Source organism: Micromesistius poutassou (genome assembly GCF_964030765.1).
Source record: "Micromesistius poutassou genome assembly, chromosome: 8".
Lineage (NCBI taxonomy): Eukaryota > Metazoa > Chordata > Actinopteri > Gadiformes > Gadidae > Micromesistius > Micromesistius poutassou.
Genome location: NC_140278.1, coordinates 16327096 through 16351412, shown reverse-complemented (window position 1 = coordinate 16351412; position 24317 = coordinate 16327096). Strand labels below are relative to the sequence as shown.

Genomic DNA, 24317 nt, shown 5'->3' with positions numbered 1-24317 from the left:
GCTGGGGTGGAGAGGGTGGAGAGGAGGCTGGGATGGAGAGGAGGCTGGGAGGCTGGGGTGGAGAGGTGGAGAGGAGGCTGGGAGGCTGGGGTGGAGAGGTGGAGAGGAGGCTGGGAGGCTGGGGTGGAGAGGAGGCTGGGAGGCTGGGAGGCTGGGGTGGAGAGGAGGCTGGGAGGCTGGGGTGGAGAGGTGGAGAGGAGGCTGGGAGGCTGGGGTGGAGAGGAGGCTGGGAGGCTGGGGTGGAGAGGAGGTTGTGAGGCTAGGGTGGGGAGATGGTTGTGAGCCTAGGGTGGAGAGGAGGTGGAGGTTGCGGCGGACATGGTGCCAGTGCCCAGGGGGGTCAGCGCCAAGCCGCTAACAGGAAAATAATTTTCTGGCAGCGCAGAAAATGGTTCCCCTCGGCAGCGGCGGAGCGGTGTTACTGAGAGTCTATTAATTGATTGTGAATGTCTGTAGCCATTGAAGGAGAATTGGAATTGGTGCCCAGGAGACCAAGGGTCCACTGTAAATGTAAATAACGTGCTTGCTTCTGCAGTTCCTTCACTTTATTGCAAATCAAACCCATTTGCACACTGGCCTTTTCTTTCCCATAGTGATTCAAAAATACCATAGGCAAAGGTTTCCACCACAAGGGGGAATATTGATTTGAATATGCATGATTGTACCCATAATAAGCTTTAGCTGTGGCTACTAGCGTAAACTGATACTATATTAGCAAAATTCATCCTGTTACATTTAGACTCAATTTGCAGTGTGGGATTGATTCATGGATTAATGTAAATGAAGTCTAAACGTTAAAGAAGTGAATCGATAAAAGAACAAATTATTTATAACCGCTTGTAAAAGTCTGAACAAGTTTGTACTCAAGAAGCACAGTCTGTACTCAATTCAATAACATGCAAGTTTAAGCAAGCACTCCGATTGGTCAATTCCCATTCTCGAGTGTGTTTAAATGCCTGGTGAAAGAACAGACAAAATGATTGTGCCTAATTACAGAAAGTATTGCTACGCTAACTAGCCGAAACTACTTTCATGAGCCTAGTTTCCATAACAAAGTTCAACTGACCAAGAGTCAGCTATCGTTACTATAGGAACTAGTTTCTGATGGAGATGAACTCGGGTAGAAAGCTTGAATTTGAGGGCAAATTAAGCCACAATATGAAAATATTTTACAATATTGTTGATAACGAAGATGCTTTGTGTTATTGAATCGCTATTGAATCGAATCATATTGAATGTTATTGAATGATTTGTGTTACTTGAAGCACAGGACTTCGGAACTTGGCGCAAGCGCCTCGTTCCTACGGCTGTGCTTCGCGTACCAATAATGACATTGAAGAACTCCATCTCGTGTAAGATTGCTTAAGTACATCATAAAAGTTCTACACAAATCCACTTTAAGAATACTTCAATAAAGTACAAGCAGTTTAAACTCATGACCGAGTTCTTAAAAAAAAAGGATTACCCACAATCCAACATTTAGTCATTCACCAGACGCTTTTATCCAAACAAGCAAAGCATACTATCAAAACTGGAGTTACAACAAAGTTATATTTCTGCAAGACATACTTTCTAAAAAAGAGCTGGCCAGTGTGCAGCGCCGCCCTGGAACAGTACCCTGGAACATAAGGTGAGCAGGGTCAGTAGACTGTGGTGTTCTAGGAGGGTCTGGACAGGACGCTGTTCAGGGTGTTCCCCTCTCAGCCCCAATGTTCTGGGTACTAATGTCCCCCATGCCCGTCGTCCACTTGTGTGGGCATCCTTGAGCAAGATGCCCCCCTACCTGCTCACTCACATCATGTATCAAACCAAACCCCTTCCCTGGACATCGCCTGGGATAAAAGCTTGGACTTAGCAGTGCTCCATATTTACATCCTCTTAGATTTCAGCACTAATTGAACCCAAAAAAATGTTTTTGCCCTGCAGGTACGAAGCACAAGACCATGGTGGAGGCGCGGACGGGGGTGGGGTCCATTAAGTCCTACCCCCGGACCGGGGTCAAGGGCAAGCTGGCCGCTGCCGCCCCGCCCACCAAGTCCGCCACCGGCCTTCAGAACAAAACGTTTCACTGTGAAACGTGCGACGTGCACGTCAACTCGGAGACGCAACTCAAGCAGGTGAGCACAGAGTCGGAGATGGAGAGAGGGGGAGAAAGAGAGAGTCAGAGATGGAGAGAGGGTGAGAGAGAGAGAGGGAATGCATCTCAGGCAGTAGGCCAATTTTCACCAGTGGTGCCAAGCTTTCTTTGGCCAGTGACCCCTTTTTAGATCTGATTTAGTTTTGTTGTTTTTTGTGCATCACTATGAGTTTGCTCGTAGCTACGAATCATTAGACACACTTTGAGAGAGAGAGAGAGAGAGAGAGAGAGAGAGAGAGAGAGAGAGAGAGAGAGAGAGAGAGAGAGAGAGAGAGAGAGAGAGAGAGAGAGAGAGAGAGAGAGACTTCATCATCGTCAGACTGGAAGTGTTTTCCCCCACAGGAAGTTACTACATACAATTACTTTGTACAATGTAACTGTGTGATTGTAATTGTATGTTAAAATGTGTGTTGAAAGGGCTCACGATGAAACCCTTTCTATTGAACTGGAAAGACAGACATTGAGTAATAGAATTGAAGAATAATGTTTTGATTTAATGATTGGAGAATTCCTCTCTTCTAGCTGTCCATGATGCTGACCATTTTTAAAAGCAGCAAATACAATTTCTTTATTAATTTAACCAAGAAAGGTATCTAATTTGGTCTGCTTTTAGCTGTGCCATTTCGGGAATTAGATTTTCTAACTTTCTTTTATTTTTCCCTACAAAATCCCCCCCTAGGCCCGAAGCTAAAAGTTCATATTCAAAATGAATTATATTCCTGACATGCAGCAGTTAATTCTTATCGTGGCCTGGCTCCGGTATCTGAATCATAGCTGTCTTTTAAGCGCATATTGGCCGTAGCTTTAAGATACTCCATCATCCATGTCTTTATTAACCTTAAGTCTTGGGGATACATTCCTACACTTTTATATCACATGCACGCCTTACCATCACATGAGCTTTATCTCCGGGGTGACCTGGAGGCCTGTTGTTGAGAGTGTATTTATTATTCACTGGGAGAGCTAGAGAGTGCTTTATGGCCAGCCCTGGGACTCAGCCAGACAAATGTGTGTCCTTGCTTACGTAACTCGCTTTTATAAATGGATATTGATTGTGCAAAATTAAAAACAGAAAAAAAACAGAAAAGTACAATCCAATTATAAATTATACAAAATACATTTCACAACACTTACATTTTAAAAACAATGCCTTTAAGATGTACAATGAGGGCTGCCGATTATACCTTCAGTCTTCTCTCTCACATTTCTCTAAATCTGACACATTTCTCTTTATTTTCCCCTGGCTTTGATGAGATGATTGCTTTGAGCGAGTGAATTATACACTTCATTTAGAGGATTCAAAATGTCTGCAAATCTACCACTGACCAAATTTATCACATCGTAATCGATTTACATTTACATTTAGGGCATTAAGCAGCAATATATATCGCTGTTGGTACAGTAATCCATCCCTAAGAAATATCTTCATATCTGACAGCCTTTGAAATTCTCTCCTTTGACTCAGTGGCCAACTGCCCACACATATATTGATCATTCCTTGTGCAACAGACCAAACAATGAGCTAAAAACCCACCCAATCTCTCCACAGCATCCTCCCAACCAATTAGCCATCTTGTGGATCTTTTATTTTATTTAATGTTGAATCTGTTTTCCTTTCAGCACATCAGCAGCCGCCGCCACAAAGACAGGGCCGCGGGGAAACCGGCCAAGCCCAAATACAGCCCCTACAGCAAGCCTGCCAAGGGCCCCGCCAAGCCCCCAGTGAGTTGGCCCCACCACAGAGACCACCGCCGCCTTTTACAAACCATAACATGAGCAACATAACATTAGCCTGAACATCAGCGTGGACCACAGTGTGTACAGATGGTTAGCGTTCATAGCAGGCCCAGCTTTCAGGTATTTTCAAGGGGTTATGAAAAACATAAGGCGTTTTTCATAAAACGATATGATTACAGCTTTTATTTGTGTCGTAAGTTTTCATAACATTTTGAATGTTTTTGGTTTGCAGTCTCCACAGTGAGATTGCAGACAACAGAAATTATGATTATGACCCTGGGGGGAGGATTGTTATTATATTTTATATTGTTCTAGAGTTATTCGTGAGATATGTGCCGTCAAAGCCGTGAAGGCCGTGAAGGCTGGCAATAAATACTTCCACCATATGATATTGAACGTGACCTGATTAAGGTCGTAAACACACAGGGTTATTAGAATGACACAGGATCCAAAAAAGGAACAGAGCATTAATCATATCAAATCCTCATTTCCTCAAGTGAAATTAATGCCGCGCAATCCATCAAGTACTTCAAAGTGAGGAAACCAAACAGAGAACCAAAAATAAATGAAAAATTGAATAATTATTTGCACAAACTGCTCGACAACCTGCTCGTCCTGATGGCAGAGCACATGTGTTCAACAACGCGGTTTAAACGCCGCCAAACAAACGCCGCCGAAAAAAAACGGTAAACGCGTCTCGTAAATAAACAGGCCTCGCCGTGGCAGCTGTTGGCCGATGCGGCCGGCGTGCGGGTTCACAGCGTGGTGTTAAGGACGTTTCCCCCGCGCCATCGCGCCCCGCTCCGAGTCATCGGTAGAGGAGCTCCGCTGATGAGCGCGGCGTTTGGGAGATGCTTCCCTGCGGGCGGTTGCCGAACGACCAGCCTGTGGCTGATGGCCCACAGCATCGGCTGCCGCTACGGTCTGGCGGCCGTGACGGCTCGACTTTTCTCCATTACCGATACAGAAGATTAAGTTCGATAACTTCCATGACCTTTGTAAGATGTCCCGCTTTTGCGCCGGGCAGTGGCTCTTTCCCCGCCTGTCCATCTGGCTGTCCATCGCCAAAGCCTTTTCTCATCTCCTCCATGCTTTCATTGACTGTCTTCTCTTTCTTCCTTCTCCTATCGTTCTTTCACTCGGTTGGTACCGTCTGTGGTCAGAACCTGGCACCTCCCTCCAGTGGTGTGCTGAGCTGGAGTCAACAGTGCATTGCTCCACTGCCCTCTCTGTCTGACGGAGGGTACTGATCTGTTGACCTTGTGCCTCCTCCCTCTCCTCCCGCCAGGTGACGCTGTCGGCGGGGAAGGACCTCGGCCCGCCCCTGCCCGCCCAGATCATGCCCGCCCACCTGGCCGCGGTCGCCGCCGCCGCCGCCGCCGCCATGGGCAACCCCTTCTCTCTGCGCCACGTCCACCCCACCAGCCACGTCCACCACCACCTCCCCACGGGCCACGCCCACCCCCACCTCACCACAGGCCACGCCCACCACCTTCCCTCCAGACCCACCCTCTTTCCGACCCAGAGCCTCCCAGCTGCTCTGCTACGCCCTGCCCCCGGCCCAGTCAGGACATCCCACCCACAGGTGCTGTTCGCCCCTTACTGACCCCCCACCCCACCCCCCCCCCCCCCCCCCCACACACACACCCTCAGCCCCCCTACTGGGCCAAGACTTCTTCTTCTATGCATCGCTTCTGACCGGCGACCACCACAGACGGCAGGGGAGTGGTGGGGCAGTAGTGTGAAACTGACAGGCCTGACTACAGTACCACCCACGTATGGAGTATGGTCATGCATCTCAACTTAGGGGGGTGGGAGGGCGGGGGGGAGACCTGGAGACCCCCACCCGACTCCTTCGGGCCATTGATGTCGAACTTGAACCCGCCCCCACACCCAAGCCAGGACCTCTGTTTGTTCGGCAATAATGTCAAATACTAAACTATGTGTGAACTATGCAGTGTTGTCGATATGCGCCGCAGAGGAGCAGTTTAAGCTATAATTGTGTGTGTGTGTGTGTGTGTGTGTGTGTGTGTGTGTGTGTATGTGTGTGTGTGTGTGTGTGTGTGAGATTGGCCAGAGTAGGTTTAATTTGTTAATACATGCAGGTGCAGCGCTAAGATGAGGAACTTAAGAGTTATCAGAGGAAGCCGCCGCGCGTTTGTTTACGGTCACAAAGCGCGAGCAAGGACCCTGCTTCTAGCGATTTGCACTTTTAGCCCCGCCTCCGTGGTTTTCTAGACGGCTAGCCTTTGTCTTGTGGTTAGAGTAGCTACTGTTATCTCTCTTGCATAACGTGCCATTTGGTGTGTGTGTTTGTGTTCCCATCACTGCTTAGATGTGTGCGTTTATGTGTGTGTGTGTGTGTGTGTGTGTGTGTGTGTGTGTGTAAATGTATGGCCGTGTGCAAGGTACTCTGTGTGTGTGTACATGCCAGTATTTACGTGTTTTGGGGTCCATGCGGTTGAGTGTATAAGCACTTGCCTGAGTGCGAGTGTATGTGTGTGTGTGTGTGTGTGTTTGTGTTTATGTGTGTGTGAATGAGAGTTAAAATGTCTCTGTATGTGTGTGTGTGTCTTTACGTGTGCACATTACCCGACCCCTGTGCGTCTTAAGTGAACCTGCTGTTCATCCCAGCTGACAGAGTGAGCGCACATTGTTCTCTGATGACTCTGGACCCCAGGGACCACAAGGTGTGTGTGTATATTCATGTCGATGTGTTAAAGGTGAACTATTTCAAATAAAAAAAGTCCTACTTCAGTCAGCTCTCTTCTTTTCTGAGGGGGGCTGACAGGGGGGGTGTGAGATGGGTTGGTGTGAGTTTATTGGTGTGTGTGTGTGTGTGTGTGTGTGTGTGTGTGTGTGTGTGTGTGTGTGTGTATGTGCGTGTGTTTGTGTGTCTGTGTGTGTGCGTTTGTGTTTGTGCATGTGTGCGTGCGTGCGTGCGTGCGTGCGTGTGTGTGTGTGTTATCAACTATGTGGTTCCGGGGTGAGGAATGGCACCACAGACCGTGTGAGGACTTCAGTGCCCACTGGGAACAGCCACACCTCCACATATAAATACACCCTTTGTCCCTGTGAGCACGCTAGAAAAGAGGTGTAATGTGTTAACTGACAGGTATTGAGGCAGTGCAAACAGAGTGTGTACACACACTGTACGTTTGTGGGCATACATCGGCCATGCATGCTCGTTTAAGTAAGCACAGAATAAGAAGACATTGTTGAATCGCCGACACACATGTGGACAGTGAAGCTCGAATGCCAACCGTCCTCAGTGTCGGCTAACTCGAAAATCACTAGTACCTCTGCAGATAATATAACTCTGAGACCACTCGCTGTAGCGCTTTAACGCTGACATTTTGAAGAAGCACCACTTTGTCACGACACCATAACTCACGCGGCGCATATTAAACCCCAGTTGTTTAGTCTGTGAACTTTTCCACGAACCCTGTGCACCATTTCTCTCTCTCTCTCTCTCTCTCTCTCTCCCTCTGTCTCTCTTTTTTATGTTTTCTTTAGTTTTTTAGCACATTTTCGCTGCCAACGGTGCGTTGAGATTGATGCCCTGACATGTCGACACTTGGCTGTCCGTCCCTGGGAAGGAGAAACTCTCAGTAAGGTCCAAAACCAACATGGGAGGCAGCTTATCAGGCAGCTGGACCAGTGGAATCTCTGGTCCCAGTTCTGACGATCTGGGCCGCGTCTCAAGGAAAAAACAACTGTTGAACAAAGACCATTGACTGATGACTAATACTTTTTTTTTAATGTGGAAGAATTATCCTCTAAGTGAATTCCTGTGTTTATTGAGCTTGTTAATTTGTTAAAACCCTCTTTAATTTTATCAAACTCTTAATTTTTTTTAATTAAATGAGAGTAGCTAGTAGCTATTGTAAATCTAATTATAAGCAACAGCTTTTATTCTAGGTTCATTTACACCTTATAAGAAAATGCAAGGTTTATCTTCACCACTAATGGTTTCCTCTTATTATAAACACTGGCTACTGGCTAAGTTTAGCTTGTTTTTAATAAGGTCACTAGCGTGTTTACAGTTACTGACCACCCTCCTAGCCAGTTAGCTTAGCACACTTGCTTAGCATGTCAGAACTGAATACCATCACCTCCATTTCACTCACCCTTGAATGACAAAGAGCAATGTCTGCCAGGGGGCCGGTGGGGGAGGCTCAGTCTCTCCCTCTGCTCTTCCAGAAACCCATCAACACACCCACCGCAAGCCTCCTCCTGCAGCTGAGAGAGGGAGGAGAGGGGAACAGCTGGATGTTTCAGCCAGCCAGGCCTGGAGCATCAGATGGGAAGACATGCTGGATGAAACCGCTTCGCTTCCCCAGAGCTGTTGATGTTATCTCTTATTGGGACTTGATCTTTGGGGGAATATATAATTTATGAATTTACAAAAACTAATTTTTACACAGAGAAGCCTAAAACTGATACTCATGATATTCATAGGAATACATGAAAACATCCAAACATAAATTGCTCCTGGAAGATAGATAGAATGTGAATAAATAAATCCATGTGTTTTCAATTTGCAACATTTTGAAACATTTAGCCTCTTCATCTAGAATTACACTCAATGGGTATTATAGTAAGAGTGTAATTATATGTACTGATACAGAGGTACGTAACAGAAATCATAACTGCGTCTGGCTAAACGAATGCAAAAAGTCATGATTACACAGAGAAACGTGCAATCTGCCAAATAAATGAAAAAAAGTAATGTTATGTAAAACAATCAGAGGCTCAGGGTTGTCAACTTTTAAATTCCGAGGGTAGGCCTATTATATCATGTATTTGTCTCTTGTTGTTAGTAGTACTGCCAATGAATTAGAAACAGAAAAATATGTCTGACATGAAATCCATGGGTGCATTACTTTTCCCGGCTGCCTTCAGAAAATCGTTTCTACTTTATTTCAGCAGGAAATCAAGTGGCAGAACACAGCTATTAAAAAAAAAAAGTTAATTCCAGTTTTGGAACGAATTACATCATTTGACAAATATTTGCGGTGTTCGGGCCCCGATGGATTCTTAACGGTGTTTTCAGCAGTGAATGTTGAACAGAACAGGCTGCTATACGCTGCAAGCTGATAGCGCACTGGCTGTTTAGCTGAACTCCCCAGGCTGGCTCTTGCGTCTGATCATTATATTCAGGCCATCCTGCAAGCTTATCTACTGCATTACGGTCTACAGAAATTCTCTTTAGCTGTTTACTTGTTTTATTGCTGTGCTTTAAGTTATAGATGGTAGACAAGATAAAACCAAACTAAATGAAAAATGGTTATTAACAAGCAGTGTTATTTAGTGCGGTTGTAGCGTAGCTTTTCACAGTGCTAGGTCATTTTAGCAGGGTGGCATGTTACTTTAGCTTAGTAGGTTAGCTTGGTGGTAGGTCAGTTTATGTTAGGCCTACTCATAGATATATATACTATCTGTTACTATACTAACAAATGGCGGGGGGCCGACAAGGATGTTATAGCATGGATTTAACATCAAGTGGAGGTGGAAACACCCAGCTCCACTGGGGGCAAAGCGGGCCAGATACCAGGCAGCAGTCTTTTGATTGTACATTATGATAACTACCTCAGTTAGCATTCCAGCGCATTAGTGCTTCAGCCTTGCACGATTCAGCAGGACATTAGTGGTTTTATGTTGAGTCTCTACTCCGAGGGTCGGACAGAAACACCTGCAATAAATCCCTGCTTTAGTACCAGCAGTCGTTTGAAGTTCAGAAGAATCAGAAGGAAAATACGGAGGGATTTGCCAATAACATTCTGCTGAGAACAGTCGGCACAGCGGGTCGATCTTTCAGACGGATGCAGTTTGTTTAAGTGATTTTTTAATGCCGGCAGACAAAAATACATTCACATTACCAGCAGATTGGATAACTCAATCCAAACCTACACATACAGGGAAATAAATCTAGTCATTTAAGTGTTAGTGCTCCAGTCTCCACGCAGAAGTCCTTTCCTGTAAACATTTTTGATCATACAGAAGTCTACATGCCCAGCATCATGTCTTGTGATCCACAGTTGTGTACCTCTGTGCTATACAGATGTACCTGCACTATCCAGGGCCGTTAAGTAAGTATTTTTCTTACTTATCTTTACTTACTTAATGTATTTTTTATCTATTTACTTTATATTGTATTGTTGCTGCTGTGTGTTGAGGTACCTAGCTGTACATCCAGGTGGATCTGTACTATACAGGCATACCTGTATAGCAAATAAATACAGCTGCTGATGTAAAGCTGCACTTATTTACTTACATGGAAAGTAGATACAGGTCATTGGGGAGCAGGATGGGTAAAACAGGGAATACACAGATAGATCATTAAGGAGCAGGTAATAGCAGGTTAGGAATGTTGCACAAGTATGCGTATGGAAAGTCTGTGTACTGACGGTAGCCCCTACATACACTATGCCTTCCGCCGCCAAACTGTCTGTGACATAACTGATACTGTTGCTCTGCAGGCAGTAATCATTACTGACCGCGTAATGCCCTAATGAACGGATCACACACTAATGGCGCCTTTCCTCCCCTTCAAACATCTACGTCTACTGTTTCTAACAGCCACTACTCTCAGGGTCATTAGCCACTCATTATATTGTATTAGCGACCGACCCTGACCTCGCCACCCTTTCCCGTTCATCACATGTCCACAACTGCCGCGTCAATTACAGAGGCCATCAATTTTCGCCACAAACAGACGCCACTCAAGCCAGACGGACACCGTGACCCCCCCCTCCTCCCCCCGGCGGGGAGAGGGGGCATAAACACTGAAGGCCTGTTTGACCCTGGCGTCGGGGTGTGGGGGAGAGAGTGGGGAGGGGAGGTGGGATTGGGGGGGGGGGGGGGGGGGGGGGTCACTCAAGTGTGAACACCCCTGAGAGGTGCCATAAATTATGGCGAACACAGAACCGCTAGAAGGAACGGTTCCGGAGCATCGGTCGGCGCTCGTAAATCAGGCCATGTGACAGGCCATGCGACGAGCACAAACGTGTCCAACGCGCCATTTCACCCTAGGGGAACCGAGTACCCATTCACAGAGATTTAATTTTTTTAAGTCGAAGAAGAAAGTATCCATGAAGGGAGGTTTGACGTTGGATCAAAAATACAGGTAGAGAGAGAGAGAGAGAGAGAGAGAGAGAGAGAGAGAGAGAGAGAGAGAGAGAGAGAGAGAGAGAGCAAGAAAGAGAGAGCACACAAGAGAGAAAGAAAGAGAGAGAGAGAGAAAGAAAGAGAGTGAGAGAGAGAGCTAGAGAGAGGGGAGAGAGAGCAAGAAAGAGAGAGTGCGAGAAAGAAAGAGAGTGAGCGAGAGAGAGAGAGAGAGAGAGAGAGAGGTGGTGTAAACCACACAGATGCAGAAACCTAATGATAGATAGTGATAATGATGACAGATAAAGTTATAATGATGCATGCTGGGAGATCCCAATCTCCTGATGTATCCTTGAACCAATGCAGCCGGATAGGAAGGAGAAGAAATAAGAATTGCTAGCATATTCAGAAATAAAATAATCATTTGGTGTCTTCAGGCGTTTTCCGATCATTTTCAGAGACTCCCAGCAGTAAGTTGGACTGAGTCTGGTCCATGCGATCTTGAAGTTGTTAAGGGGTGCTATTAAACACCCTGACTGACTGGGTTAGGCTATTGAAGATTTATTTTTGGATGATAGCTGGAATATTAAACTTGCACGATGTATTATTTTACCCTGGTTCTCCTTATTACATTTGTCTGATGGACATAGCACATGAGGCGATCGGGAGTCAAGAGTTTGCCGGAGCATTCTTGGGTCATCGCCGGAACACTGCGACATCATAACACATCAGGGACCGAGCGGTAATGTATTCAGCACGCAGAGCTAATCGTAATGAGTCTGTCACCGCCGCGACGTCCCAGGGATAAGGGTGACAGCCGGGACAGGTGATGCCTGCCGCCAGCAGGACTATCATTTTTCTGCCATGCGACTGCGTGCTGCAAACATGACACAAAGCAAAAACGATCGATAAGTAGGCCCTACTGTGTGCCAAATGGTCAAGTCAACTTATTTTATTTTCATGTTTCTTAGCCAGTCAACCTTTTCCTTTGAATTATTATCAAGAAACAACAGCAACACACCTTCCAGATAGGACTATTGTTGATGGGCAATTTATTTATTATGTTGTTGATTTGGAAAGGATTTTATTTATTTATTCTTTTAAAGAAGATGATAAATAGGACACGTGCTAATTAATAAATGTTACTGCGAAAAACATGAATTTCACCCAGTTACCGAGTAGAACCGAGAAGCAGCATGATTTATATTGGTTAAATTGACGATCAAATGATTTCTCTGTGTCCCTATTACAATGAAAGCTCCCAATACAAGGACGATTAATCATCTGCACAACAGATCAACCTCTCGTTGAGTTATATTGGGAATGTAAACGTCAATGCTGAGCTTCCTCAGCATTGCTTCCTCAGCATTGGGTAAATGTATCCAAATAATGTTTTTTTTCAATGGTCATTCATTCGCAGTGATCTTGCGCCAACCTGTGGTAAGTCCCAGTACGTGCCGGTAAATAGCAACATTTGGTCCTTTTAAAGATATTCAATCTATTTTGTTTCATGGACAAATCATTGGAAGCTGCACAAACCAGACAATGTTGGAGTTATTAAAATAAAAAAAACAACGAAAGCCGTTGTGATAAATACTGACAAATACTGATAATCTTCTTAATCAAACAATAAAACAATGTTGACACGTGTTATGTATCAAATTAGTTGTAACCACTCTATTGTTAAAAACACATACAAAACAATGATTTATATTGCTCAGAAAGGCATAGGCCTGAATCAAGAATTTCATCAAAACCCAACATTTAATTACAAATATACTCTTTATGTGGATTGATATTTCCTAGAGCTGTTACTTGTAGATAAATATTGCGATTTTCAAAACGACATCAATATGCAAAATTTGTGTATCAGTTTGGAAGGGAACAAAGACCACTTGCAGATTTCAAAAGCCCTAACCCTCTTAAGTGGCTCTAATTCCAATGTATCATTAGACTCAGATACTTGAGTAGCAAGGTTGTCAATTAAATCAATATATCTTCTACCCTTTTGTCTTTTGTTTTCTTAGTGAGAAAAACAACTTTACTGAAACCAGTCAGACAGAATTCCTTTCATATGGCAAGAGAAAACATCATCACCGCAGAGAGTGGCCTCCCTCTCATTCTGCCACTCTGTACAATGATTAGACCTCCAGGAAAACAACCCTGGCGGATTGCAGGGTCTGTGGACCGGAGACAAGCTTCTTCACAGGATTCCACGGACAGCCGTGATTGCATCGAGAGAATTGCCTCTATTTGCTTTTGTATCAGCTCTCTTCTCATTCGACCCGAGTTGTCCTGAGCCCACTCCCTCTCTATGTTTCTCCACCACGGAGAAGTGTTGCGGTCACACACCTATGCTAGAGCTATGATAGCGCTAGGTGCGCACATGGGATGGCTGGGATGGTGCCATGTTTCTTGTGAGGTCACCCCACTTAGTGTGACCTGCTTTGTAAATGTGCATTTCACATAGGGATTGATTGTAATTGGTTTGAAAAGAGTAAGCAACACCAAACAGGATGATTCATAAACCATAATTGGGCAGATAAGCAAAGAGAGAGTGAGAGCAAGAGAGGGACAGACTGAAAGACAGACAGGTAAGGGTTCAGGACCATAGACAGCGCATGCAGGGACAGAGGATAACAGTAAACACCAACTGCCCCTCAGAGGCCATTCTCAAAGACTTTAGATAATTTAAAGTCTGCTAGCATATATTGCTAAAATCTCAGGGAACGGGGCCATTTTGTTTTGTTTTTAATTATTTTTTTGACCAATTATGTTACTGGCACGGGATCTGTAAGTGCAGAATGGGCTATGACCAGCTTGCACAAACTCGACTCATTCTAGTAAACTTTTACTGGTGGGAAAACAAGCTAAAACATCCTGTCCGGCAACCATCATTGTAAGTGTATGTATCTAAACATTGTGTAGACTGGCCACTGTAGAAATACACTTTCAATTCTTGGTTTCCTCGGCTGCTCTGCTGTCGCCCTCAAAAAGTTGTGCAAGATTAGATCCAATGCAACTATCTACGATGTAGGCCAAGGTCTATGGGGCTTGTTCATAAGAATGCATCATGAGGTTTTTTGTTGCCCATATTCACATTTTGAGATGCATTGAGAGTTATAGTTATGTATAATCCTACAAATATATTGTAATATACCATAGCCTAGTCTAGTCTAGCCTAGCCAGTGGTTCCCAAAGTGAGGTCCCCGGACTCCGGGGGTCCGTGGCGCATTGGCAGGGGGTTCGTGAAGAGTTTGCTACAAAATATGTGAAAATTTTTATTTTTTATTTTTATTGTCTGTTAACACTACTTGATTTGATTAATCATAAGGTTGATGTTGCACAAGTTACATTGTGTTCCACTGTGTTGCTACAGTTGTACTTGCCTCTCCCTCCCTCACTCACACACACACAAAACCACTGAAAATGCTTAAACCTATATTTCCGTAATATTTCCGTAGTATTTGTGAAGTTAGATTCTCTGTGTGTATTGCCCATTACTGTATCCGTGCATTTTCATTGTCTTCAAGCACTATACTTATCAAATAAGTTAATTTTTACTTGCTCACCCCCCCCCCCCCCCCCACACACACACACACACACACACACACTCTTTAGCTATGATTCTTGATTTACCTAAAACTATTACCACTCAATGCATTGAGTATTTTATTTGTACAATGTTATATTGTCTGTTATATCAATGGCTTTGAATGGCTGAAGCATGGCACTGAATGTTTGAAGCATAAAATTGTTCAAAAGCATCTAACAGAACAAATAGATAAGAGCCTATATGATTACATTTGTGTCGTGGTTATGAGGGGGTCCTTTCTGCCCTATGAGGGGTCCCGGGTTTGAGAACCCCTGGCCTAGGCTAATAACAACTTTGTTTTTTTGTTTTGTCATGTCTCACATGAGGAACCCTGGCAGTTTCAAACACAACAATCAAAACAATCTTTCTACCAATAACATGCCTATGCTCCAATGCCTTCGTCATTGTGATTTGATGTCATGATATACAAACCCTATATATTCCTTTGGCCTCACAGGAGTGAGAGACAATACAGTTTTGTCCTGTTACCCTTTAGGACAGTACATGACAACCGGTAGGCAGCAGCAATTTATATATAACCACTTGTATCTGCATCATGTTACTATGCATCTGAATGAGTAAATAGTAACATTATTAACTGCATTATTGGTATTAAGCATACTTTAGCCTACCAAATTTGTAAGCAGGACCGGCTCGAGCCATTTTGGTGCCCTAGGCGAGATTAGGATTTGGCGCCCCCCAGGGGCGTAGGAAGTATTAAAGGATATCAGGGGCTTGGACATTTTGGGGCCAGCAATATTTTTTTCGGGCCTATTTGGGGTTGGCACCCCAAGGAAGGGAAGCCTAACTATCTCTCGGACGCTGGAAGGGAATATAATAGACGATCAAAGGTTATTTACACTCTTTAGAACATTTTTAAAGAGGCTGAATAACTGCGTTCTTCTCAACAAAATCCTGAAAACGCGTAGTTCTTAACGGATAATAACAAACACATACCAAAACCTTTATCATCCCATGATACCCCAGCCTGTGGGAATATAACCCAGGTGTGATGATAAAATCCATAATTTTCTAATCAACAGTTTCCAAAGCATTGGGCACCAACTATTCTTCACCTGTTTAGAATGAGCGATCATACTGGTATCTGGGTGGGGTATTACAAATAGTGGTACACACACACACACACACACACACACACACACACACACACACACACACACACACACACACACACACACACACACACACACACACACACACACACACACACACACACACACAGTTTGAAAACCCCTGCCCTAGGCTCAAGGGGTGGGTGATTACCTTGTCCCATCTCTTCTGGCCTCCAGGAGGTGCTGGACGCTGAGACAGTTGGCAAGGTTGTCAAGAAGTTCCTGGATGGGGAAAAACAGGTCGGAGAGGCGAAGAGATGTACCACTTATCTGCTAGCTTCTGTTCCAGAGGGTGAAGGTAGGGTTCAACGGTCAAATCCGGAGGAACCAGCGTGAGCATGAGATGGCCTGAAGGTCCATGGGAGCTTTGCTACAAAATAGAGGTGGCAGCACAGATGTCCTGTCCGTTCACCCCGATTTACTCTATACACCGCCGTCGTATCAGCAAAAAAAAAACCGTTTCAGTCAGTCATCCTTCTCCAGGGAAAACCGTCATGCATTCTCCCGTTTTAAATAACTTGACATACACGGTAATGAAATCCTCAGAGCAAGAACACATACAAGACCTAATTTATTGAGTTTATTAACATTTTTTTGTTTCTCCAGACACTGAAACTGATTAGCCCATCACTAGTAATGCTGTTTTACATCATTAAAATTCATTGAGCTGTAACAGCCAACCGTCTGTCGGGTTAAATCTGCTAGCGGCCCGCTAGCTGTACGTTAGCAAAGTCCAATACGGTCCGTCGTATAAAATTGAAGGAGAGCCGTCACTTACGGCAACACGATCGACAGTTGTTGTGCAACGCAATAAAAGTTCCTCAATACATTTGAGAAAAAAGTAACAAGACACCAGGAGGGGGGCTGGGGGAGGGGGGGTGAAAATGTTAGTAACACTACATATACCAAAAATGTTTACCAGTTGATGACAAGGTGAAAACAACAGGGAGGGGGGGGGGAGTGAAAGAGATCATTAGTTAACTGTACACTTGTGTGGATGCATCCTGATTAATTGTGAAATGGAAGCCAACATTGCACCTCAAAAACATGAGTAAAATTTTTCTGCAGCCATTAGAGATGGTTGTTTTTGTTGTCAGTGTATTGTCCGGATTGAAATATAAACCACCCATCATTTGTGCCAGCTGAAACCGACACTACCACTTGAAACAGGTCCTCAAGCATAGAACTAGGAATTATATGATTTTCAATGACAATCTCTGACACCAACCAATACATTGCTCTACGCTGCTATGATGTTACAGGAGCCAACCCTTGACCAATCAAAAGTCAATAAAGGGCTTCCCCAACCACAGATAAACTCAGGGATCATGTCAAGCCAGCTACATAAGGGCCCACAGGGGAAATTTCCCCTAGAAACATTTCACAGGATTTCTTCCCATTCCAATCTACTGGTAACCCTTCATGAAGTAACTACTGGTGACCCTTCATGAAGTAACATGAAGTAAAATCAATTTCATAGTTTAGCATAACTTTAGGCATATTTACATCAATGGTGGAGTGATATCACCTAGTCATAACATTTTATGGAGCGATTTGTGACATGGCCCGGGGGCAAGGGAAAACCCTATTTAGCATGTTCAGAAGGTGTGCTTGTCCTCATGTTATATACAGGCGCATAGCATGTTGCTCAGCGTCTGAAAGCGGAGGAGAAAATCCTCTTATTCCAAGCCGTGGCGTGCTGTGACTGAGCAGACGGTTTTTTAACACCGACGATCAGCTGCCAGTTCATTTTTTCTAGGGAAATATTTATTTTGATCGGGTAGGGAAAAAACTACTTAAAACGCCCACACATACAGAATGTATCTGAGGTTCAAACTCCGTCCACGTAAGCCTGTTAGACCCAACATGTTAGCATACACACAAAACACGAAGAATCACACCCACCTTTTTATACTTGAGATTCTCGCTCGAAAGTAAGGGATTAGTCTTCCAACTGATTAAAATATATCTTCTTTTCAATGTGTGTGTGTGTGTCTTTTAGGGTTATGTAGTGATACATGCATCCATTATTATACTGATATACACCATTTTTTTTTTAAACAAAAGTAAAAAAAAAAAAAAAAGACCAACGAAAGAAAGTATTAGAAACGCAGCTATACAGAGTCTTTAGCTATTCTGGGGGGGGGGGGGTGTTGGTTGGGGTCAGATCCGATGGCAGGAAAGGAGAAAAGCCCAAAATCCAGACGTTGTTCAGTTGGTTGACTTGCTTGGAGTGGGGCAGGACAGGAAGGTGTGTGTGTTTGGGAGAGGGGAGGGGTCAGAGCAGGGATAGGGGCAGTGCCTAGGTACTGCAGCAGGTGCGGCCGGCGGGCTGTGCGGTTTCCGTTAGGTCCACCCCTCGGTTCCGCCCACTATTGGCTCCGCCCGCCTGTGGTTCGCTCTTGGGCAGCTTCTTTGCTGGAAACCAAAATGAGGAAGACGGGGATGAGGTGATCAGCGGGAACATTACCACTGTGCTCTTGGTCGAGCACACCTGCAGTTGTACACGTACATGTCTTTAGTGTTAAACATGAGTAGTCCAGTAATAACTATAACTTCACAGCTACTGTAACCCAGGACTTCTAGCTGCTTGATGGATCACACTTGAACATATTCACTCTAAAGGTTATAGAATAAATAAAAATACGCACACCTGCAGCCTCTAAAGTGATAGCTTATTCATGATGGTTGATAAGCATCCCAGGAGTCAAAAAGTTTAAATATCACCCATATCCATTGCCAGATCAAGTTCTTTCAACTGTTAATGTCCTAAATATGGATCATTTTGTTTCAAGAATGCTGCTAAATTATATGAAAGGCCTATAAGCTCAAATAAATTGAAATAATTTATTATATTCTAAAATGTTCTTAAATATGTTCCACTATATAGAGCTAGGTTTGGTAGGGTTTGTTAGCAGAACTTAAAGGAGACATATTATACCACCAGGTGTGAGTGTGATTAGCCATTACAAGCCTTTTTGAAAATGTGTCTAGGTGGAAACACCCACCTGTGATGTCAGAAGCGGCACATTTCCAAAACGGCTTGTAATGGCTAATCACAGTCACACCTGGTGGTATAATATGTCCCCTTTAAACCTGACTGCCCCATGGGAATGGGAATTTATGAAAAGATTCTAACCCTAAACCTAGTAAAGAAAGAGAATTGGCCATTAAAAATCAAGATTAGTTTATTCCTACTTTCTATTTAAAGGGAAACTGCAACATACCAATGGCCATGAAGATCTCGTTCACGTTCATGGAGGTCTTGGCTGACGTCTCCATGAAGAGCAGACTGTTGTCATCTGCATACGACTGGGCATCCTGCAGCACAGAACAGATTCATTACATTGGGTATTTCTGATCAGACCGGGAGCAGTTCAGATTTAGGTTGGAGGAGAAGGATGACAACAGGACCACAGGCTTTTTTGTAAAATAACTGTTTATCTTTGCATTTGTGATATCCATAACAAAAATGCTATACCATAAGCTATCATTTGTAAAGACGAGTTAGTAAAGATATCAAAAAATGTGTGCAACTATTTCTGATCCTTGCTTTACAGTCTCCCAGTTACAAGGTGCAAGTCCAGTACAGGTACAGACCTGGAAGTCCAGTGTTCTTTTGTTGGCAAGGTCGGCCTTGTTTCCAGCCAGGGCTATTACGATGTTGGGACTGGCCTGTCTCTGGAGCTCCTTCACCCAGTTCTTTGCCCGCACAAACGACTCCTGGCACCCAGCAGTAGGAAAGGCACAGTCAGCGAGGAAATGCAGTACTGAACATCACACAGCGTTATATATATTTAAACATCTACTGTATATACTTGAATGGGCTTTTTGTGTCTTTATGGAAAGGGAAGTGGGACGCAAGAGAGAGGGAATAATATTGAGCATAGGAATGCAGGTGTGTGTACTTGGTTAACAGATTAGCAGGTGGAGCCACGGAGCCGCCCAAACAAACTATTCCTGACGGTATATTCACATTTCTGATCTCTGAAAATTGTTATGTACATTTTGCTACTATGCCGGCAGTTTTAGTGATGTCTTGCTACATTAATGCTGTTTATATTATTCAGGTCACAAGCACATGTCTTGATCATGCTGTGATGATCCGAAAAAATATACTGTACAGTTGAAAATAATGGACCTGTAAATTATGGCTGTTATGGCTTGTTATTATGGCTGTTGAAAAAATGCACAACTAACTAGTGTGTCTTGAAGAGATAGCAAGGTTTTAAAAATGGTTTTCATAATGGCATTCCATTCAAGGGTTTGTCCTAAGGAGATAAGAGTTATATCATTAAATAAAGACCAGTGGATTAGCACCTACTAGAGCTGTACAATATGGACATAATCTATCACGATATGAGTAATTTCATATCTCAATAACTATATAAACTGTATATCTATATATATAGATATATCTATATACCACAATATAGTATGTTTTCTGTAAATTATATGAAAAAAAAAGTCTACCTGGAATAACCACATGCCTCATGTCATGACTACATTTTGATAAACCTGTCAACTTAATACAAATGCTTGCACTCCTGTTTTCAAGGGACATTGAGCAAATGAGAAAAAAAAAATTAAACCAGGATATTAAACATGTAAAATAACTAAATAAATGTAAACACTGTTTCTAGTTTCAGAAATATCCAATAGTGCAGCGAATAAACAAAGTAAGTATATGAATATAAAATAGAAAAAGTAAATATGACTACAGTTCAGAATTGTCCAGAGCTGCAGCCACTAAACAAAATAAGTACAATATCAATGTAATCCATCAAAAACAGATGTAAAAACCCTGTTACAAGTTGTTAAGGTGAACCCACTATCAGCTGGAATTAGAATACTGGAATTAGAATAGCTGGAATTAGGAGGGCGTGCAACGACCCACATGAACTTTGTGGTACTTTTTTAGGACCATTGTTTTGTATGAGCTTAATTATGAGCGTATATGTTGTATATGAAATGTGCCACAACCCGTGGGGTTATACTGAGCTTAACCCTCAATCGAACACAGAGATCAAAATAAACCGCTGCTCAGCCGGAGCTCCACATATCCACACACACCGTAGCTTATACTGAGAAGCCCAATCATCTCTCAAACGCGATCATAAATATCAGCGGCTGATCTGCACACTAAAGAAAACTTGTTTAAACTTGTTTTAACTTTGCATGTAGAACGCATCTTTTGACTCTTTTTCTTGTCTTGGACTGCTGCCCATCGAACAGCCCTACACCCTTCTGTTAACTTGTTTTACCGGACAAGTCGATTGCTTTATTAGATTCAACCTCCTTTAGTGGAGAGTCACTGCAATTTGTTTTTTTAAAACATATGAAATATGTGTTATGTAATTAAAAGTTTTCCATCTTTCCAAACCACCCGGACACGCATGTAAACTCTTTCAATAGCTCAATAATGGAAAAGTGCACTTAAAGTTCAAATCCGTAAAAATGTAAACTAGCTGTGGCTTAAAATGATACATATCTGTATCGTAATGCTGATCAAAAATTATTTCAATTATGTAATTAATTAAATCACATTCTATAACTCATATAGGCTACAAAAAAAAAAGCTTGCGAACTGTACCCCTCTCTTTGATTACATGCCATGTTGCATGCCGTGTTTGTACCCAGATCAGAGAAAAAGTTTGAGAAAGGGAGGTCTTCTGAAGTACCTACAGGCACCTTACAAGCCACTTCAGGCCACTGTATCTTCTCAGACATCATTGGGAAGGGGAGGTCAGTTGGTTGCAATCTGAAACTTCCCAGCATGATGCCTCAAATTCATACGTACTGCGCCTATACATTATTTTGTTTCCTATCTTGTTTCAGGCACTAAACTACATGAAAATACACAACTGTTTTCCTCTTAAGCCTGTGATAACAGCCAATTGTGATTGTTTGAGTAAATATAAAAAGCCCTGGTTTTTAACGTGGAGAGACCGACAACGCTGTGGAACTGACTGATAACAGCTATTAGGGATTGAAGGACGGAACAAAATCACAGAAAGAACGAGCATAAGGAGAACCAGGGATCAGATGGGCGGTGGTGACTCACTTCGTTGGTGATGTCATAGACAACGATGGCGGCCTGTGCTCCACGGTAGTACATGGGTGCCAGGCTGTGGTAGCGCTCCTGGCCTGCTGTATCCCAAATCTCAAACTTCACCGTTGTGTCATCCAAACATACTGTCTGGGTCAGGAAGGCAGCTGTGAAGGGACACACATGGCAAAGGAATTACACCTGTGGCAAAACCGTACTGTTGGCCACACTGTGAGAGTGCTGAGACATCTGACAGATGAGAGGACGCTTTCCTAGCAGAACCGACTACAGGTTCTCTCTCTCTCTCCCCATCTGCGTCTGTATGTCTCTCTCATTGTCTTTCTCAAAGCAGAACCCAATACAACATTGTTGGCTCGTTGCTAATAAATGTAAATAAAAAAACAAACATTGTATTTGATTCTTTCTCCATTAAAATGTGTGGTTATGTTATGCAAGATCTGTAATGCTCCAAACCTATACAATATTTGCAATTTCTGCAACCACAAGCTAATGACTCAAAAATCGTGCCTGGAAAACGGTAATTAAACAAAACAAAACAGATCGAAACGGCCAGAACAACCAAACCTAACCCTTTCTGCATCAGTTCTCCGTACCTCCGATGGTGCTCTCCTGGAACTCGTGGAACTGGCCCTTGACGAAGCGCAGCACCAGGCTGGACTTCCCCACCGCAGACTCCCCAAGAAGCACCAGCTTGAACTGGCAGATCTTATTGGCCGCGTTGGGACCGTTGGGTCGTGTGGCTCCGCCTCTGTTTGCCATGTCACAACACACTCGCAAGGGCTCGCTCACACTCTCGCTTTTACGGTGGTAACCCTGGACTTAGGCTAGACTGCAACGAGTCTGGCTCTGATTAGCAATCAGGGGGATAAAAAAGGAATACAGTTAGTGGTAGTGCAAAATATGACAATACATTTTATCGTGAGTTCTGAAAAATATACATGCATGGCTACTTTTTTGGGGGGAAATCAGCTATGATTGCATTACAATAAATGATTCGGTTTTTTGGAAGTGGTTGTGCTAATGAACAGTAAACAGTAAACTGGTTGTGATGGAGGAACAGTAAACTAGCTCTAGGACTGGAGGCATATTATCAATATTGCAGTGATCTTTACACAAAAATAGGAACACCTATATTGTTGAAATCAAAGCATGGCTATTGGAGTTGGTTGTGGTGTGATACATTATAAGCCAAAAATGACTATTGGTCAACTCGCCAGTTATTATTAATGAGCCGACTTGGCAGTGCTAGTCAATGTCTCGGAGATATGTACTGTCCTAGAAGTGTTTCAACAGGACCGACACAAAGGTCTGACACATGTGTAGACATGTATGTCTATGTGGTCATAGGTAAACATCGCTCAGCTGCTCCTTTTTTTATAATAACAAAGCCGTTAAGGTGTACGATAGCTGGCCATTACTCAACCCCCAAGTAACTACGCACACACTAAACAGCCAAGAATAATTGTTGACAATCGTGTTACGACACAGTTAACCATAAATATCCTGTGTGTTGTCGGCTCTTGGTCAACGACAGCTAACACCCCGATGACCGGCTAGCGAGTGTATACATAAATATTTGCTAAATAATGTATTTGAACAAAAATAATTGCAAACAATAATAACTCTACAATTGGGTGTTCAAAAAGGTGAAAGTATCTAAAAAATATGAACTGTTCAGAGCTATTGTTGTCACAAAAACAAGTGTCTCTGGGTTGGGTGTGTACTGCTAGTGTTTGCTCTAATTAGCCTTTTATTTGTCTGTGTTTAACGCAATGTCCTGGTTATATATGAGTTTATTACCATGTATAAATATAATGTGTGAACGATGGAAGACGAACGTCGATTGCGGTAAGCTTGAAATTGCTGTTATTATACAATTTGGCCCTTTCCCTGTTAGCTGTCAGCTAGCGACATATAGCTAGCAGGCTAATGCACAAAGCTAATGCTGATATTCAGCCCATTCGCAAACATTGTCTGGCTAACGTTAGCTACTCACCTTTTACAAGGGGGGGATCAGTGCCAGTACAGTATGTAGTGGTAGGTTTTCAGGTTTGTAATTCACAATACGACGGGTGAGTGAGTGCGGACAGTGAATTTGATGAGGATTTGCGAGGTCCCACTCCCACTTTTATCAACTTCCCCTTGGCGTTGTACGAGGACGATGACGTAGGGGAACCCACGGACCAATGGCTGACGTGTGGAACCCTGCCCCAATTCATATCAACATATCTCACGGTCATAAACGCAAATATACAATGACATAAAACCGTAGAGTTTCTGCAATGTGAGCCTCACTGAGTTTGGTATTTCAAATGGCAGTTTAATTTATGTTGAATCAGATTATTATCTATTTTCTATTATCTAGAGCAGGGTATTAGTAAGAAACCCCCTGGGTTCATGCGGTAATGCAATAGGACGGCGTTGTTCTTGGTTGTTCCTGGGAAAACGGGTTGCTATGCGACTAAACATAAACATGCATACCCTTACATAGACATGGTTTGCGTATCTATGGTTTTAGTTTAGTGTCTTACTATTTTT

General features: G+C 43.4%; 2 protein-coding genes across 2 annotated transcripts in view; one reads left to right on the top strand and one right to left on the bottom strand.

Annotated features, from left to right (window-relative positions):
- The window catches only part of znf385d (zinc finger protein 385D), a gene marked incomplete at its 3' end in the record, with an annotated part of 62006 nt that extends 56526 nt beyond the window's left edge, over nt 1–5480 (top strand). The window contains exons 7-9 of the mRNA XM_084471933.1: nt 1927–2117; nt 3758–3859; nt 5163–5480. Coding sequence (XP_084328059.1) covers nt 1927–2117; nt 3758–3859; nt 5163–5480 — 611 coding nt within the window. The remainder of the gene's footprint in view (nt 1–1926; nt 2118–3757; nt 3860–5162) is intronic.
- Nucleotides 5481–16274: 10794 nt separating this feature from the next.
- Nucleotides 16275–23914, bottom strand: rab5ab (RAB5A, member RAS oncogene family, b). Its single transcript, XM_084471300.1, has 6 exons — nt 23776–23914; nt 22373–22625; nt 21774–21925; nt 19310–19432; nt 18937–19030; nt 16275–18127 (listed from the first exon to the last, which is right to left on the bottom strand). Exons 2-6 carry the CDS (start codon nt 22536–22538, stop codon nt 18012–18014), a joined length of 651 nt encoding a protein of 216 aa, XP_084327426.1. The 5' UTR covers nt 22539–22625; nt 23776–23914; the 3' UTR covers nt 16275–18011.
- Nucleotides 23915–24317: the final 403 nt, after the last annotated feature.